The 15,130-nt window shown below is 45.9% G+C and overlaps 1 protein-coding gene across 12 annotated transcripts in view; it reads right to left on the bottom strand.

Moving 5' to 3' along the window:
• Positions 1 to 15,130, bottom strand: part of ZNF462 (zinc finger protein 462) — a 139,384-nt gene that overhangs the window by 72,012 nt on the left and 52,242 nt on the right. For 8 of the 12 annotated variants that reach the window (XR_004902286.1, XR_004902285.1, XM_036022008.1 and 5 more), the window contains 5 exons: positions 13,716 to 13,965; positions 7,564 to 13,166; positions 6,643 to 6,804; positions 4,823 to 5,109; positions 1,842 to 1,960 (listed from right to left, as the gene is read on the bottom strand). Coding sequence is in view for 9 of the 12 variants with exons in the window: in XM_036022008.1 (XP_035877901.1) it covers positions 1,842 to 1,960; positions 4,823 to 5,109; positions 6,643 to 6,804; positions 7,564 to 13,166; positions 13,716 to 13,935 (6,391 nt within the window). In the remaining 3 variants the exon portion in view is untranslated. Of the gene's footprint in view, positions 1 to 1,841; positions 1,961 to 4,822; positions 5,110 to 6,642; positions 6,805 to 7,563; positions 13,167 to 13,715; positions 13,966 to 15,130 lie in introns of those variants that run through there. The other 4 variants (XR_004902287.1, XM_036022009.1, XM_028525543.2 and 1 more) reach the window with 4 other exon arrangements.

Raw genomic sequence — 15,130 nt, 5'->3', positions numbered from 1 at the left:
AAAGAATGACCTGAACCCCGAAGCCTCTTACTCTATGAACTTTACTGGAATTTTCCTGGAGGTATAAAAATACTCACAGATAGAGAAAAGCCCATTTGTCTAAACTCCCTGCCCCATTCCCCATGCCCAGTGGGGCCCAGGGCAGCTGGAAGACTTCAGTAGTTTTACTCCATTAAGCCAGTTTCAGAGGACTTGACACTCAGGAGATAGCGGAGACCAGACCATATTTCCACGGGGGTTGAGGAGATGGCAAAAGTGAAGGAAGGACTGAGGTTCTGGGTGGTTTTTATAACCACAGAAGAGAAGCTAATAAACAAGAAGAATTGTAGCTGCTTGCAAATTTTCAAACTAGGATCTAAATACTTTAGCTGAGGAAACTCAGGGAGGAGATTTGACTTGTAAAAGAATCGGATAGTACAGCTAGGTACTCTGAGACCTCATTTCCCCAAATTCCTTTGTGTTTGAATGTAAGTTCCTCTGAGGTTGTCAAAACCTCTGGGTGGGCCACCTGCTGCTGTTGAGCTGGGGGTTCTGAGAATGACTCAGAAAATCACGGAAAAGCTCCCATTCCCACCCCACTGCCTCTCCTACATCATGAAGCTTTTTTTCTCTTGTCTGAGTTCTGATTATCTACCTGTAGGCATCCTCTACCATATGCAAAGTAGAGAAGAGCAGAAAAGACAGGGAGGCAGCATCTCGTCAGTGACAAGGATGTGTTTGTTCTGGAGTCAAGTTCCTAGTGAATGGCCTACATGGCTTTGAGCAGTTCACGTCCTTCTGAGTCTCTGTATCCTCATCTGAAACTGAGGGTGACAATACCACCTACCTGTTAGGACTGTCATGAGGATTAAATAAAGACAAGGGGGGACCCAAAACAACGAGAATTTATTTATAAAAAAAATTGTTTACATGTTTACAAATACATGTAAACATGTATACAAAACTTCTTTCATGTTTAAACTTTAGTCATCTTCAAAGCACTCTCCATTTGATGCAATGAACCTATGGAGACGTTTTCTCCACAGTTCAAAATAGTTTTTGAACTTGTCAATTTTGATGCCTTTTAATGCTTCTGCCATTTTTTTGTTTCACCTCTTCCACATTGGCAAATTGTTCCCCTTTGAGGAATTTTTATTCACCAGGGAAACAAAAAAAAGTCACGGGGTAAGATTGGGTGAACATGGAGGATGGGGCACAGGGGTCAAGCTATTTATGGTCAAAAACTGCTGAACACTCAGGGCAGTGTGGGCAGGGGTGCTCATAAATCACCCATAATGAAATGGGCAAATGCATTGAAAAAAGTCTTCAAAAATAAATTCACTGAAGCTGAACACAGCCTCTCACAACAACTCCAGCTGGTACACTGATATGGATGGGTTCCAATTCTACACAAAAGATAAGAAGTGACCAAAGGCATTTCTTATTTTGTGTCTGTAAAGTAGCTAAGGCATTGCATGAGAAATATGCTTACTATGTGCCTTGCGTTCTTTGTTCCTTTGAACTTCCTTAAGATTATAACGTTATTTTAGTTGGGGACTATCTTTAGTGGATGTAACAATTCAAGCATTTCTATTACACAGGCCAGGAAATTTAGAAATTTTTCTTAACAAAAGCTGTTAGTAACCTGAATCAACTATGACATGGGTGACATGTAAGTAGTATAATTTTGGCTTTGGGTGATTCCTCAATTCTTCTTTATTAGGTTAAAACAAAACTAAACATGCAACCATCTCAGGAATGTCTTATTCTCATGTGTTGGGCAAGAGATTTGAAAATATCACTCAGCGAAGACCACTGGATTTCAAACTCCGAAAACGTGTGTGTCACGAATACCAACTCACCAGCATGAGCTTTGAGTATATGTGTTTTCAGCCGGCTGTTATAGGAGGACTTGAAGGAGCAGAGTTTGCACCGGAATGGTTTATGGTGTCCGTGGTGGGTTTGCATATGGCGATCCAAACTTGATGTAGAAGGAAAAAAAAAAAAGAAAGAAAGAAAAAACAACAGGGTTAAAAATTGCATACAAATTTTTTTAATTGCACATTTCCAGAAATCCCATTTCTAAGCTGTTCAGTCATTTTGTTACTTCCCAATGATAGTGCTTACCAGAAAATATATAAGTAAAGAAAAGACCAAGAGTTGTACCTACTCCAAAAGGAGGGGAAGCTAAGGGAAGAAAGATATAGCATTAGAGTAGCAAAGGGAGGTTTCAAAGTGGCTGAACTACTTGCAACAAGCTGTTTCCAAAGTCTTTATAAATATGCAGGTGTGCCTTGGCTGCGTAGCTCAGTGGGTTGAGCGCGGGCTGCGAACCAAAGTGTTGCAGGTTCGATTCCCAGCCAGGGTACATGCCTGGGTTGCAGGCTATAATCCCCAGCTACCACACATCGATGTTTCTCTTTCTGTCTCTATCTCCCTCCCTTCCCTCTCTAAAAATAAATAAATAAAATCTTAAAAAAATATGCAGGTGTGTTTACAGGAAGTCATGTGATACCATGTTTGCTGTACATGAATCTTCCAGAAGCAACTTATAAGGATGTCATTGAACTATAATGCATTCCTAGGATTTCACAATTATTAGTTTAAAAAAGTAATAAATCTACAAAACAAGGTGTGGGATGAAGTCCTAATTTGTATCACTGCCCCAGAGAACTCGATTCCATTCCAAATGACTCATTTGGGAACGGTACTGCTTACCATCTAGACACGCTCTGTGCTCCTGAGCTCCACGGCAGCGCTGTCGATCACCTCCGGACAACTCCCTCTGGATGTCCTTTAACTGCCTTAGACTCAACCCGCCCTAACCAGACCCATGAGTTTTCTTTTTTCTCCAAAACAAACCATCCCTTTCATTTCCCTGTTTCCATCAAGGGCGCTAGCATTCTTTCAGCCAACCAGACTGAACTCCACCATGTGTACTCTACCCTGTAGTTCAGCCCTTATACTAAGTCAATTTTTCCATGTCAGGCAGACCCCAGTCTCCTCCCAAAGTTCTATTCTCAGTTCTCGGATCAGCTACTATCATGGCCTCCTAATTGGTATCCTCCATCTTTTTCTTTCTTTTTTTTTTTTGGTCAACTCAAGAGCGTGAGCTATGAAGTCAAACTGCCTGGGATCAAATCCTAGCTATGACTTATAAGCAGCGTGGCCTTGGGCAAGTTATATAAGCTCTCTATACTAAAAGCCTCAAGTTTTCTTATATAAAATAGAGATAATAATAGCACCATACCTCATAGGGCTGTTGGAGATGCTACATCAAAGTCCCTAGTACATAGTGAGGCTCAATAAATGTCAGCACTTATGAGGACTTTACTCTTCTGGGTCTTCTTTTACCAGTAATGTAAATTAAAAAGTATTAATTCCACATTCAAAGACTCCAAATATGGTCTCTGCTCCAGCATTCAGACTTTATTTTCCAGTATCCCTTTACGTATATCTTACAGATTAGTCAAAACGGACAACCAGTTGAGCCCTTGTGGGCCTCACACTCTCTTTCCCAGGCCTGTACTCTCATCCTGCCCCCAACATCACATGCCCTTTCCCAGTGATTCAAGCCTTATCTTCCTACTTTAAGACTTGACTCAAATGTTCCCTACTCTATAAAACCTTCTTGATTCTTCCAAAGTGATGTAACATTTCCCCTCTCTGACCCTTCATAGCATTTTATTGACCTATATTTTTAAAGGCATGAGCCTTCATATCCAAGTAGTTTGTGTGCTTGCTTTATTTATCACCCAAGTAGACCCTAAATTCCCTTAGAACACTGACCATGTTCTATTCATCTTTCCTTTCCCCCAAAGCCTCCAGCCCAGTGCCTAGCACAAGGGCATATTCATTTACTATAATGATTTATTGAGGGTCTACTGTGTGTCAGAAAATGTGATGGATGCTGTTAAAAAAATACTCATGGAATTGATGAGAACTACATAAGTTTTATACCAGCACTTGATCTGACAACAAAGATTGGCTATTAGGCTCTGAATAATATTAGTTTGTAACCCACCCTAACCTCTGCAGAAGCAGTGCCTCCTCCTGCCTTTCAGTATCCACTAACTAGCACTTTATCTTTTTAGAGAGGCAAACAGCCCATCATTTATTTTCAATTATCACAAAAATAAACAGCATGTCAGTCTTACAATTAGTCACCTTCATCCAAGACCATGGAGAACATTATCGAACATTTATCTCCCTTACACATTTGACAGAGAAAGGCAGCAAAAGGTTGTTCCTTCTCAGGACCATTCCTCTTCTTCTCACCCTGAAAAGCCTTACACAAAACCCCAAATTTATAATTTCCAAACTGTGATGAACAGCAGGAAGCTCTCTCCTCAACCACCCTGAACTTCTCCTTGGCATCCATCAACTTATCTCCCCTTCAAGGTCTTTTCAAAAATATCAGACAATGATTTTTTGGTCACATGGGTTAATAGTCCTAATTTTACCTCCTAGCCACTCAATTTCCCAAATGGAACTTATTCTTCAAAGGATGATTAGGTTCTGGATGAACGTCTGACACATGTACCAATAAACTTAACGACTCTCTGGTTTTTCTTTGTGCAAATGACAGCAGTACTTCCAAAACTGTCACTTTTGAAAAATGCCGGCATTAAGTCAAATCTTATGTCAACCAAGCAATCACCTGTTCTTAGCCCCACTTGACAGATGAGGTAACCGAGGTTCAAGGTAACAGCCAACTACATAGCAGGCGAGAACCATGAGCAGTGTTTGCTGACTCCTCCAAGCTTCTCCTGCTCTCACTTAGCTGCCTTCCGCTATGACACCTCCTCCCGGATACCACCTGCGACCACTCGAGAGCACTTACTTGTGCCTGAAAGCAGAAACAAAGGAGCAATACTGGCAGCTGTACTTGTCCTCGCGGGTAAACATGGCCAGGGCCAGGTGGCTCCTCTCATGAGAACGCAGCCCCTGCATGGACATCAGGACTCGGTCACATTGACTACAATGGTATCCCCCCGGCCGGGTTTCATCCTCCAACATTCCATCAAGCAAGCAGTGTTCACCATCCACCCGGTCCACCAAGGCGCCACTGGCATCTTTAGCTGCTTCCAATCCATCCAGGAACAAGTGGGAAGGGTCTTCAGCCTCCTGCTAAGAGAACCACACACACACACATGCCCCACCAACAAAATAAATATCCATTGTCATTTGCCCCAGCGTTTCTCCTCTCCCTTCATTCTCCCACACTCATCAGCATTTCCTGACAGAGCTTCCTTCCCTGCCTCTCCAGCTCCCTCTAGAGGGACAGCAAACCCGACAGCCATTTGTCGTGTAGGGCAACATGGGTGACGCAGGGTGAGAGAGGGGTTCTCTTACTTTGAAGACAGTTCATTCACTTATTTCCCATCTTAAAAAAAGAAAATTCAAATTGCAGTCCCACCTAAACTGACATAAAGCGGGGTTAGGGTTATGGCTCAGAGAAAAAAGGAAGGAAGGGAGAGAGAGAGGGAAGGAAACAAGCCAAGTGGTTTGGGCATCCTTGGAAAATAAAGGAAAATGAAAGGTCCCATTCTCTGCCACCCCCCCCATCCCTACCCTGCAGATGATGACATGACTTCACCCTTTGCCTGGAGGGTTGCTGTATAATCAGTTCAAAATATTAAGAAGCAGCCTGGTTTTAAGCCACTCAGGTTTCCAGGTGGCTCCTTGGATCATTGGATTATAGGAAGAATCATTCTGTCTCCCTCGAGTGAGTCCAAGGCTGGGCCACACGGCCACGGCAGGGAAGAAGCTGACCAGTGCTGCCCCCGGGTGCCCCTGCTCTGCCAACAGCCAGGAGGCTTCAGTCATCAAAGAAGCAAAGCAGAAGCTTTACCTCCATGCCACACTGGCAAAACAGGACAAAAATCAAGCAGGGCTGATGCCAAAAATATATGCACATAGCCGGAGAGAAAAAGCAGGACCCTGAACTAACTCCTCTGCTCAGACATGACAAGTGCTTGGACACGTCCTGGGAGGCAGGGATGGTGGCGAGGTTATTGAAACAGTGGCTGCTGTTAGGATTATGAAGTTCAAAACAGGTGGCCTGTGTTTGTCAGTAACGTACGGGGAGGAAGGATGGGAGACAAATCAGATTGACAGGCTCTCGGGGCCAACGGTGACTTAAGGCTTTTAGTTTTAGATTTAATGCCTCTTCTGCACATCAGAGGACCCAGGATAAGAGGTAAAAGGCAGGTTCTCCTGGGCTCTCCGTATCTCCAGCCCGATGAGAAAGAACAGTAAGAAGTCAGGCAGTGGGAGGAGCTGAAGATGACGGGAACAGAACCCACTTGATTCCTCTCAAGAGCTCGGGCCACTTGGAAGGGCAAACACCTAATGGCACTAGATGCAGAAGAGAAGGGGGACCTAAGGCCTCCTGTACCGAGAGGCCCGGATCTTCCGTATCCACCAAACTATCCACGTGGAAGGGAACCAGATCGAAACGCGACCAGGCCGAAACACGAGAGATGAGGGAGGTCCAACCTGCAAAGAAATCAGAACAAGCCAGACCGATCCAAGCATAATAACTCAGGAATGCGCACACTCTGGGACGCCCTTTCCAGAGCTGCTTTGAGCAACAGGGTTAATGAGTAACTCCAACGGCTCACACACAAGAACGCTCATCCAGACCTTCCCAGTTCTCACCTTCACGGAGGACACGGCCGGGACACTGCCGTACTGGACGTGCTTTCGGAGGTGATTGCAGATGGCTCGGAGCGTCGGGTGCACTTCTACACAGAATTTACACTTGTAGCCCACCACCTTCCTCTCCTTGATCTTTGGCACCTCTTCTAAGTGACCAAAAGGCTGGTAAAATACAGTGGTAGCCATCAGTACTCCGAGCCCTCCCTCAACGGCCGGCATTTATTCTTGTAGCTTACTAGCAGATTTTATTTTAAAGCAGGTTAGCAGGTTGAAAACCAAGGGAGATATACGTGAGGATTTTTACATAACGAATTCGTCAGAGTTGTGGCACACTGCCTACTGTGCGGAGTCTCTGGAACCCGAGTATGTTACAACTTGTGAGAAGATTTCTGTGCAGGAGCCTCATCGTCACTGCCACCAAGTTATCTGGTTTGCAAATCAATTTCAACTACACGCAGGTGAAACGTTGCATAGCTACGCCATTAGTGAGCTTCTTGACACACACAAAATTCTACTCCTTGAGATGTTAGGTTCATGTAGCAACATTGCAGACCGAGACATGGCTGAGGAGCACTAATGAGACCAAGAGACAGCCCACAACTGCCTTAGGAAAGAGAGCGAGCTTCGTCGTGGACCTGGGCCTCGGATAAGGCTACTTGGCAGAAAGAAATACAGAGAAATCACCCCAACCCTCCCCTGGGGAGCCTTGGGAGGAGTGAGAGGGAGGGGCACAGGACCGTGGAGAAGGGTAAGCACAGAATGGGGATAATCAAGCTCGAAATGTTTAATTGACTTATTGAGCTCTCTGGCAAGCTAAGTCACTAGGAAGCCTGTAGCAGTTTGGCTGGCAACGAAGAAGTGCATGTGGGCACCAGTGCTGAGAGGCCTCCTGGGGGAAGGGAAATCAAAACATATCCTTACCCTCTCTTGTTTGAAATCTGCAAAAGCACCATCTGCATATTTCTGCTTGCTCAAAAGCTGTTTCCTCCTCTCCTGACGTTTGGCACGCTTCTGGAATTCCTCATTGTGAACGTTCAAGTGTGAGGTCAGCTCCGCTGTGCTTTGCAGTTTGCTATCACAATGCTTACACTGGTAGGCGGAGTTCTGCAAGCGGGGGCCGTTGCCCAGGATGACAAAGTCCCTCTTCAAGTCCCGGCTGTGGTGGTCAGTATAATGCATGCACAGCAGCTCAGCTGTGCTGAAGGAGAGCTTGAAGCATTTGATGCAGCGGAATGGGAGCCACTCCATCTCCTGAGCTTCACCTCCTTCCACCTCGGTTTTCTCAAAGCTGCCTCTCTCCTCTTCTTCCAGCAGCATCGGCTTCTCATGCTCGTCAGCGTAGACAGCGGTGAAGTAGCCCCCCAGCTTGCTGGCATGCTGCTTCTTGGGGAACACCCCCGGGTGGCGCTTCATGTAATGGGACACAATGCCCTTCTTGCTAAAGGACTGAAAGGAGCACAGGGAGCACTTTTTCTTTTCCACTGCCCGCCGGAGTTCCTCGCTGAGCTGTGGGGAGTCGTCCTTGGGTGGGGACGGGATGATCACCTTGTTGGGCTTGTCACTGATGGTCCTGGAGGCTGCCAGGCAGTGGGTGTAATATGCATCAATATCGTGGCGCTTCTGGTAGTGGGCCGCCAGCCCTTTGCGGATGGGGTTGGTGTAGGCACACAGAGCACACTTGAAGAGGTTGTTCTTGCCCTCGGGCTGGGCTCGGACGTTGTTGTGCTTGATGCGGTAGTGCCTGGCGATACCCTTCCTCGTGGAGCAGAAGTACTTGCAGAGCTGGCACCGGAACACAGTGTGGGAGACCAAGTGCGAGGTAGAGAAGTGAGAAGTGGACATGGACTCCTCTCCCACCTCCTCCTCAGTGATGGAGACTTGGGAGGGGCTCACTTCAGTGGTTATCTCGGGCTCAAGGGAGACTGGCAGCTTCGGGGGCGACTGGGAAAAGACATCAAATTCAGGCTGATTGTGGTACTTCTCATAGTGGATTTTAAGCTTCTCCAAAGTGCCGTGAGTGTACGGACACAGTTTGCAACGGTAGGCGCCGTACCCTTGCTTGAAGATCCTGCTCGTCTCTTCCACGTCATTCTGGGCTATGTCAGCAGACTGCTCCACGTCATGCACAAAGTCCTCGGCGGTCACCTTGATGGACGGGTGTCGCTTCTGGTAGTGGGTCAGGACGCCGTGGATGCGGGTGTTGATGTACGGGCAGTGCCTGCACTTGTAGACAGCGCCTGGGTTGATGTCGATGTCTTGGGCAAAGTCAGCAGCCTTCACTTTCATGCCGGGGTGCTTCTTCCCATAATGGGTAAGAAGGCCATGCAGGTTGTTATACTCAGACTGGCACACCGTGCACTGGTATGGGGTGGAGGAGATGGCGGGGTTGGCCGAAGACAGCTGGATGCTTTTCTCTGGGGAAAGCCTTACATCCTCGGGACATTCAGCTTCCTGTTCAGGAAGTGGAGTGGGCATACTGTTTTCACAATTCACAGGGCCCACCAAGTCTTCGGAGGAAGGGATGGGGTTCTCAACAGCATCTTTCTCCTTGATGATATCCAGCAGCACTGACTCATCACCATTCATGGCCCAGGGGTGGAATGCTTGGTAGTGATTGGTGATGTCCCAGATGGAGATGGCTTCAAATACACAGTCACGACACCTGTAGGTTTTGGCTTCAGCTGGCATCAGGAGAGAGGGAGAGGATGGGTCTGGCCCAGCCCAGAGTTTGGTAGCCATGTACGTATAGTCAACATAATGCTCTGGGTGCCTCCTTTGGTAATGCAGGAGCAAGCCACTGGGCTCTGTGTGGGAATAGATGCACCACTCGCAGTGGTAGCCAGCTTCTATCGAGCCGTCTAGAAATGCCCACCTCATGATGGATGTGACTGTGGCCTTCAGCGCAGGGTGGTCTTTCTTGGTATGCTTCCTCAGTGCATAGAAGTAGGGGGAGGTATACGAGCACTGCCTACATTTGAGCGCTCGCAGTTTAGTTTTGTCCCGCTCCATATTAGAGGGGGCGACAAGCATGCAACTGGCGGGCTTCTTCTGGTTACGGTCACAGAGGCTTCGGATGGTGGCTGTGTGCTGCCGGATCACATCTGCATTGGCCTTGAAGTCTCGGTGTTTCTTCTGATAATGAATGAGTACCCCTTTGACCGTCCGGTTCCCATAATCACAGTGCTGGCAAAAGAACATCTCGTTCTCCACAGGGAGGCCATCTCTCTCGGAGCTGCTTCGGTTCAGCTGTTGCATGGGGGCGGGTGGCCGAGGGGAGCCTTGAGGCCCCTCAGCCCCTCTCATCATTGCAGCTGTGGGAGGAGCCTGTCTGATATATTTGGCAGTAACCTTTATTTCTGGGTGTCTTTTCTGGTAGTGGACAAGCACTCCCACAACTGACCGATTGCTGTAGGAACAGTGTTTGCAGTAGTAAAGCTCAGTACTGAGGTCTGGTGGCGGGGGTTGTGGGGGGGGTGGGGAACCCATGTTGGACATTTTGGGAGACATTGGAGCACCCACCTCAAATGATAATTGAGAAAGGGCAGAGCCCCTGTCCACAGACACCATTCGCATGGTTTTCTGGATCCTAAAGTAGGAAGCCTTTTCTTCAGGGTGTTTCTTCTGATAATGAACCAAGACAGAATGCATGTTGGGGCTTGCGAATGAGCAAACGTCACAGTCGTAAACAACCACGGTGTTAACGGAGGGGTCCTTCTGATTTTCACATTCTGGAGTAAAGGTCTTTGAAGGAGTGTTTTTATTAAACGTAGCCGGCATACCGCCACTATGAGACACGGGAGTGGACGTCACCATGTTCTTGGGTGCCGAATTCAGAATCTCCCTCAGCGTCTGGGATTCCGTGTTCAGCCCTTCCTGCTGCTCCACGACATAGCTGGAAAATATCATCGCGTTGTTAATCTTCACTGTGGGATGCATTCTTTGGTAGTGTGGCATCAGGCTTCTGACATTCGGGCTCGTGTAGGAACAAAACCGACAACGGTAGATCAGGTCCGAATGGTCAAAGTTGAGGACATTCATGGCTTCTGGGTGGTGTTCACCATAATGCTGCTGAAGATCTTCGAAGTTGGTGTAATCGATGTAGCATTCCAGGCACCTGTACACCGCACTGTGATCGTTGGGGTCCAAGATGTACCTAAAGCTGAATTTAATGTACGGGTGCATTCGCTGATAGTGGGTGCTGACACTCCGGGCAGATTTGTTGTTAAAGTCACAGTGTTTGCAATAATAAAGCCTTCCAGAGTCACTAAAGTCTGTATTTTCACTATTGTGCTCAGTTCCATAGATAGGAGTCTGTGTGTTCAGCAGAGCAGTGTTGGGAACTTGGTGATCTTTCAAGTTTGTCGAGGAGCCGTAATAATCCTCTTCATCTTCAGAAAGAGTGAGCTCAATCTCGGCCCCATTGGTGGTGTTGTAATCGTGGGTAAGATTTCTGAAGCTGGGCTCCTTCTGGGGCTCACTGGCATCTCTTGCCCAAATTTGTTGGGCTGCAAAGGGATTGGGCACCTCTATGACTGGCTCTATTGGCTCTTCTTCTCGGTCCAACTCAACCTCTATCTCCACTTCATTGTCTTCCTCTTCCTCCTCGTCATCTTCAACATTAATCACTGCATCTTCCTGCTGTTTGGTCTGGTTAATTTTGCTCTGCAGGTTGCTTGCAATCTCGTCAATCCTAGTCCTCTTCTTCACGGGTGATAAATCGAGAGGAAAGTCATTAGCGAGCTTCCTAGAGGCCTTAGCTACAAAATTGTTCTTGGAGGACAACCCAAGAATTGAGGTCTGACTTTTCTTCACAGTGTTGCTGGAAGAGAGGTGGCTGTCTGTCTCACTTTCCAATGGTAGGCTGGAGGGCTGCCCCTCGAATTTTGGCAAGTTGTCGCAGAACGAGTGTTTGTGCTGCTGATGGACTCTTAGCCCTTTCAGAGTGGTGGTGGAGTAATTACACATGGTGCATTTGTAAGGGTGCAGAGGTGGGGCTTGCACAGCAGGCTGTGGCTGCTGCGTCGGTGGGGGCTGGGGCTGGGGTGGCAACTGATGCGGTGGCTGCAGCTGCGGTGGCTGAGGCTGTGACGGAGGTGGTGGTAGTGGTGGTGGCGGTGGCGGTGGCTGCTGCTGCTGCAAGGGATCCAACATGACTCCTGACTTCCTTCCGTTGATGCTTGAACTCTCATAAGACACTACGCCTTCATTCAGTGAGGAAGAAATGCTTTCACTCTGGGAATTCATGGCATCCCAATCGGACGTCGTACCCGTGTGACACTGTTTGTGAGCCCCTAGTTTTAATGAGCTCTTACAAGTAAACGGACATTCGTCACATTTGTAGACAGCTGTCTTTCCAGATAAGTGGATGTTTTCTATGTGACGGGAGATACTACGTCGATGCATGGTGAGGAAAGGACAAAAGGGGCACTGGAACCTGTTCATAAATCTTCTAAAGGGAATCCCCTTGGTCTCCAATAATTTGTTGCCATCGGAGCCCATCAACTGCTCTGCAGACATGGCTGATGTCTGGTGATCTATAGTATTTAAACCATTCTCACTGTCTATTTCATTTAGTTCTTCATCAGAGCTAGAGTCATTCAGCATACTGTTAGTTTCTAGGTCAGCAGAAGAATTGGTCATGTCAGCCATTCCATAACGGGATCTCTCTAAGTTAACAAGGCCAGAATTGTGAGGTGACTTCGGCTTCATCTGAGGGTAAGACATAGGCGAAAACTTGGAAGCTGAAGAATTGGGTCTCATGATGGAGTTGCTGATGGAGCCCCTGTAGTTGGAGATGTTCGCATTGGGTACCTCCCGGGTTGCAGCATTCATGGACAGATAGCTAGAGTTGGAAGTGGGGCTGGGGGCATTCTTATGCTGCACATCAGGTAGATTCGTTCCTTCTTGCTGCTGTCTGAGACTCGAAAGGATCTTGACCATACTGCGGTGTTTCTTCATCATGTGGTCACACCAGCGTTCTCGGCGGGGGGTCTGGTAGGTGCACCACTCACAGCAAAAGTTGCCTCGAGACTTGGTCAAAGGCTTGACCATAGATTCTAAGATGCTGCGCTCCACGACCTCTGCAGGCAGTTCCTTGCAGGGGTCCTGCAGGGACAAGGGTGGGACCACAGGGTCTGGCATGGGAGCAGGGACAGGAGGGGGAGCAGCGATCTCCTTCAAATTGTTTTTGTGATACATCTTCTGATGCTTTATTATTCTCGCCCTCCTTGGTGACTTGTATGTGCAAAACTGACAGGAGAAGACTTTCCCAAATCCCTCATGCATCATGATATTATAATTTAAGGATCCTGGAACAGGGGGTCCTGCCGAACTCCCCTCAGCTTGAGCCCCATGGACCTTCCTAGTGTGTTCGATGAGGAGGTTTTTTGACCTGAAGTAGCGTACACAGAACTTGCATTGAAAAAACTTGTTTGTTGGTTTGGGATTAAGGGTAACATGCTGACCATAATATCCTGGGCTGTGGCCATAATAACTTCCGGACCCCAATGCAGTTGCATTTTGACCTAAAGAGAAAGCATAAGGTAAGTGGGTCAAGAAAAGCAAAAGAGAATTTAAAAATTCAATCATGCAAATCAATTGTTCTTTTCAGTTATTCTTCATTAATAAGCACCACACTCAAAAGGCCTAACAGTTCAAGATGAGGCCCTGAGAGAATATTAACAAAGCATTAATAAACATATATTTGCCTGTGCTTCTCATACACATAAGATAAGGATGTTCAACTCTAGGTACAATTCCCATCATCTCCATTAACGTGTCATATAGCTATAAAAGCACAAGTTTCACCAACTGCAATATCTATTCTAGAACTTTTAGAGATACTACCTTGTTTTCCAAATGGAAAGGAAACTAAGAGTCATAAGGAAGCCCAAAGAACAATAACCTAGCATACTAAGGAAGAGGAACCTGATGCCCAAACCACAAAAAATGGTTCAAAAGACAGAGAAACTCTGTAGAACAGAAGCCACATATATCAAGAACCATGGCCACCAGTTCAAAATACATGAGAGTGACGAAATATATCAGATATGCTGAGTTTAGTCTAGATTTACCTGATAAATCCTCTGCAATTGCAAATTCATCTTTTATAGAAGAAAACTCCACCTCAGTCTGATTACTGGCATTCATGGACCCAGATCGTGCCTCATTAGCATTGTCTTCGGCAACATCAGTTGGCTGCAGGAATGCCGTGTGAACATCCTGAATGTGCGCCTTGAGATCTTCATAAGATGGGGCTCTGAAGTCACAGCCATCACACTGAAGCACCTCCATGATCTGGGTCTACCCTCTCACATTAGGGACCTGTGGCAAAAGTCAGAACAAAACAGCTTAAGGAATGCAGTAAATGCACACCCCCGAGTTGATGGGGCTGGAAGGCACTGATGGAAAAAATTCTAACATTGCCAGATTTCCCTTACTAAACTGCACCAGCTGGAACACTGGCCAAAGGAGGGCAATCAGACATAATGGAGATGATGCCCTTGACTTTGTAACTTCAAAGAAGGGGGAAAAAAACTCAACAGATAAACTTTTATTGGCTTGATATAAATACATCCTCAAATGCCATTTGTCAAGGAAACTTCCAAAGTTTTAGTAGTTTCTGAAGTTCTTGACCGAAATCAAATTTCTTGGTAAGTTAATTCTGACTTTGGTTCTGGCTTGGACCCATTTTCTTGTTTTGAACTAGAACCTTCTCAGAAGAACAGAGGATATCCAACCAGAAGAAAAAATTTCAATCTGTACTTGCCATTTTAGTATTATAACACTGATGTTTTGTCACTAAATTGTGAAACAGTATTGAATCTCAGAATAGTAGAGAGGACTTTCATTGTACCTTTATTATTTTAATCTTAATAATTTTTTAAAATAAAAAATTTTTAAATAATTTTATTATTTTACTTTAATATCTTAACTGATACTGGGGTATACCTCTTTCCTCCCTTCCCCAAGCACTTTAGTTGGCTTTTTTTTTCCATGAGCTAAATGTTTATTTGCTTTTTACTACCCACCAATTATAACCTAACAGCTTCTCCAATCTAATTAGGTCATAAAATATTTCTCATGAGGTTCTCAAACAATTAACTTTAAGATGATAATCCAGTTTCTTGTTTAAAGTTGCACCTTGGTACCTCAATGTACATGAAGGCAACAGAAACTCAAAGTCTTGAAGAGGGGCATCTGAGTCATGACTTTATCTTTTCCTATTTCTCTCCTTTACAAATGTGAAGTGCATGCTTGGACCAAAACAACAAAAACAAAAAACTGTGACCCTGATGATGCAGAATAAAGAAAAACTTGCCCAGCTAACTTCATTCTGCTATTTACTACAGGATAGATATATAAAGATAGTTTCACACTACTCAATGGAGAGTCCATTAAGAAGTTAAAATTGTAGAAGGTACAGTCCTTTCTACTGTAATATATATTCTTAGTTGAGATACCCACATGTTACCATAGTGAGTGAGTT

Source organism: Phyllostomus discolor, chromosome 3 (genome assembly GCF_004126475.2).
Source record: "Phyllostomus discolor isolate MPI-MPIP mPhyDis1 chromosome 3, mPhyDis1.pri.v3, whole genome shotgun sequence".
NCBI lineage: Eukaryota > Metazoa > Chordata > Mammalia > Chiroptera > Phyllostomidae > Phyllostomus > Phyllostomus discolor.
Note: the sequence above shows the minus strand (reverse complement) of the source record. Positions and strands in the feature narration are given on the sequence as shown.